The 3892-nt window shown below is 52.7% G+C and overlaps 1 protein-coding gene across 1 annotated transcript in view; it reads left to right on the top strand.

Annotated features, from left to right (window-relative positions):
* TTC7A (tetratricopeptide repeat domain 7A) overlaps window positions 1-3445 on the top strand; it is a 142337-nt gene extending 138892 nt beyond the window's left edge. The window contains 1 exon segment of the mRNA XM_006159882.3: window positions 1958-3445. Coding sequence (XP_006159944.1) covers window positions 1958-2179 — 222 coding nt within the window. The 3' untranslated portion in view covers window positions 2180-3445.
* The last annotated feature ends 447 nt before the right edge of the window (window positions 3446-3892 follow it).

Here is a 3892-nt window from a genome sequence, read left to right as displayed (position 1 = left end):
ACACACACACACACACACACACACACACACACACACACGTCCAGCCTGTGTATATCTGGCCCCTCCTCAACACCCACAGACTTCCTGAGTTCAGGGGTTTTCAAACTCGTTTTTAGTAATAGAGCCGTTTTCTCAAACAAAAATCCCATGTGGAAACACAACATAGGAAATTTAGTGAGGAGAAACAACCGCCTCCCCCCTCCCTGGGAGGCCCTGCTGACCTTCCCCATCTGTCCTCTGTTGCTCCCCCATGGGCAACACTCATAAGGCTCAAACCTTCCATTTTTGGTGCTTAATTTTGGTGTCTGGCAGCTGTCGGCTTGCCTTCTTCCCCTCCTGTTCCACTGTGAGCTGCCCAGGGTTGGCTTCCAGGCAGTGGGGACAGAACAGCTTGGCCTGGAGCCCTGCTGGCCAGACTGGACACTGCCCTTGGTCCTGGGCAGCCCTGAGTCAGCACCACTCGCATCTTCTGAGGCCCCACCCTGCCCATAGCTCTGCAGTCCTCCCTGTCCTCTGCATGCCTCATCCCTGTGTGGTTCTTTGGGTGTGGCTTTGTCCAGGGTTGACAGAGGAACTGCAAGGACAGCATCCTCTTCCTTCCTGCCCCCAGCCTCAGGACCTCCAGTCAGGGCCTCTGGAGATGCAGAATCTTTTCCTAAGGCAGCCTGAGCACCATCTTTCACTCTTGCCTAATTGGTCTTTTTCCAAGCCTTGGAGGACTTTATGAAATCAGGCATGTGCATCTTCCCCAGTGCATCTCCATAGCAACATAGGACCTAACTCTGGGGAGCTCAGTGAGGAGGAAAATGTTCCAGCTAAAAATGTACATGGCCATCAGTGGGCGGCTACCAGAGACGGGGACTCCAGGCACAGAGAGAGCAGCTCCCTACCCCCACCTGGCTCTGCCCATCCAGGAAGTCAGTACTGGGGCTTTACCTTCTATGAACAAGAGGAAGGGTCCTTTAGCTGCCATCCTGTGTGGCCTTCAAAGGCTGGAACATCAATCAGGGGATTGTGTGAATCAACCTTTCCAAACCCGAGGCCAAACATAGGGCCTGCCCCCCCCTCCTCCTGCTCGCTAGCCTGTCCCCACTGCCCCTCCCTTGTGTGGGTGGAAGGGGATACAGAAAGGATAGAAGACCAGTTTCACTTCCCAGCCCCTTTTTGTGATACTTCCTCTATCTCCGGTAACAGTTGTTTGAGCTAAACAGCAGGACCAAGCTTCCTAGCCCTGCACCCAATGTAAGACCACCTCTGCCAGGTCCTTTCACCTCTGGGCTGGTCCCACCTGTTCACCCTCCACTGCCCTTTGTCCCAGCCATCTGACTCTCTTCCTGGAACCCTCAACTGCCAGGCTGAGCTGGGCACTTAGGCCCCAGGACCCAGATATGCTCAGAAAGATCTACTGCTTGATACAACTGAGGGAGCTGTCCCCTTCCTGCCACAAGCTTGGGTTTCTCCTCTCTGGTTGCAGAGATGAAGTCTTGTACACTTTTCAGTCTTAAGGCCTCCCAGGGTGAAGGGCAGCTCCATACTGCAGACAGTAAGGACTGAGAAGAATAGGCCTATTTATTGAGAACCCACTGTGCCAGGCACTGTTCTGAATGCTGTGCATATACTAACTCAGTTCAATCTCACAACAGTCATAGAAGTGGATACTGTGATTTTATCATTTACAGATAAGGAAATGGAGGGCCAGAAAATCGTTCTTGTCCAGAATCCCCAGATGGGGAGACTCAAAACCTGTTACTTGGGACCAGGAGGAATGGAGCTACTATAGTAGTCTGGGAGAGTAGGTTGGAGCAGGGCTTGGGCAGTCAGGTAGGACTTGTATGGGTAAAGGGCATGGTTGGTCACTTGATGTGCCACTCCAGAGACACAAGGGCAGAGGGTTTCTAGCTGGTGGCCAGTGAGTGTACTACCTCCTGCTCTAACTCTATCTGTGCTTGGTCTCCAGGGCCTGATGCTGAGTCGGTTGGGCCACAAGAGCTTGGCCCAGAAGGTGCTGCGGGACGCCGTGGAAAGGCAGAGCACCTGCCATGAAGCATGGCAGGGCCTGGGAGAGGTGCTGCAGGCACAGGGTCAGAACGAGGCCGCCGTCGACTGTTTCCTCACCGCCCTGGAGCTGGAGGCCAGCAGCCCTGTGCTGCCCTTCTCCATCATCCCCAGAGAGCTCTGATTCGGCAGGGGGAAGGCAGGCAGACAGGCAGCGAGAGCATGGGTCAGGAGAGGGATAGTGGCATTCAGGTATGGCCTCAGAGAAATACATCTCTAGTGAACACTTCTGTAGGCTGCAGCCCTAGCTCTCCTGACCTTTCCCCACCCTCCCCCTTCCCACCCTTACATTTCCTTCAGGGCCAACTGGGCATGGGTACTGCTCATCTGGAATAGGGGACAAGATTTGTATTTGTGCAAATCTCTTGCTCCTTGGACTCAGACATTGTATCACTTATGAGCAAGGAAGAAGCTGGGAGGCCATATCTCCATGGAGCCTCTCCCCAGCCCATCTGTGCATCATCTAAATATGTTCTAAGTGTCCATGTGTCTTGGGTACCTCTCCCCTATTGTCTCAGAGCCCCCTCCCTCAATATCCCTGACTTTTGTCTTAAGCCTCAGGTTTTTGCTCTGCAACACCAAAGGTGAACCCCATGAATTATCCTTTGGCTGGGCCAACAGGGTCTTTCTGGATTCCTTTTTTAGTGCCTTGGGAAACAGTCTGGCTTGAGCCCTAAGTGACTTTTCAGAGTTGTGGTGACTAGACTTGTTCCTTGCCAGCTCAGGCATGGGAGCCTCACAGCTGTTCTTCACCCCAACCCATGCCTCTGCCTTGGGGTCTGGAAGTCCTACAGCCTAGGTACACTCCCCAGAAACAGGATCAGGCAGGCTTCTGGATCACTCTCGGATTTTACCCAGGGCAGTCACAGTTTGAAGAAATTGCTGGCAAGTGGGAAGTCGATGATATCTCTGGGTTCCTTCCCCAGACTTGGAGTTAGTGGATGATGCCCAGCATTGCCCCTCTGCTTAACAAGGCCAACTGGGCCTCATTGTGTCCTTCCCCTCTGCTGCCAGGTGCCTTCAGGATCTCCGGTATCTGCCCAGGGGCACTGAGGACTAACCCTAGCTCTTCCATTTTTACCCTCCACACCCACTCCTTGGAAACATGCTGAGCCCAAGCAGCCATTAGCCCTAAGATAGAACTCAGGATAGAACATATGGCTGCTGGACTCAGCCCTTTCTAATGCCACACGTCCACATCATTCCTTCAAGCCTTCCACCATAATGCAGGTCCCTCTAGGATTAATACGGAGGTGGTTGTCTCTGCGACTGTTCCCAGTGCATCTTAGCACCACAGCCCATTTTTTTCCTTTTTCTTTAACCCTAACCCACCATAACCCATTTTTTACTTGGGAGATTTTTGGGCAACCCAAGCTCCCCTGCTGAAGCCCCATAAGGACTGTGGTTAGATACATGGAAAGGAAACAGAGCTTGGTCCTTCCTTTCCATGGTTGAGCAGACTGTCTGCAAGGGCCTAGGGACTGCTGGGCAGGAATCTTCCCTGCTGGCTCCCCACGCCCTGCTGTGTGAAGTTTTTAGAACTCTTCCCCAGTAAGTCAGTCCCCCAGGGCCCATCAGGGAATTCTTTTTTTTTTTTTATCTGCACTTTTGGTTTTCATTTTAAAAATTCCATCAGGTACAGTTCTCATTTTAAGATGTGTGGAAATGTTGGTGCAGGCTGCCTGGTTTGTCATAGCCCCATCTTCCTTGGAGGGAGAGGACAGTAAGACACTCCCCTCCATGACACAGTGGCTCAGCACTGCACATCCCAGTGCCTCTTGGTCTTCCCATACCAGGCCAAGGGGCACCACGGAGGATGCTGGATCCTTTGCCTCTT

The sequence above is a fragment of the Tupaia chinensis genome, unplaced genomic scaffold, assembly GCF_000334495.1.
Source record: "Tupaia chinensis unplaced genomic scaffold, TupChi_1.0 Scaffold000661_1, whole genome shotgun sequence".
In the NCBI taxonomy this organism is placed as follows: domain Eukaryota; kingdom Metazoa; phylum Chordata; class Mammalia; order Scandentia; family Tupaiidae; genus Tupaia; species Tupaia belangeri.
Note: the sequence above shows the minus strand (reverse complement) of the source record. Positions and strands in the feature narration are given on the sequence as shown.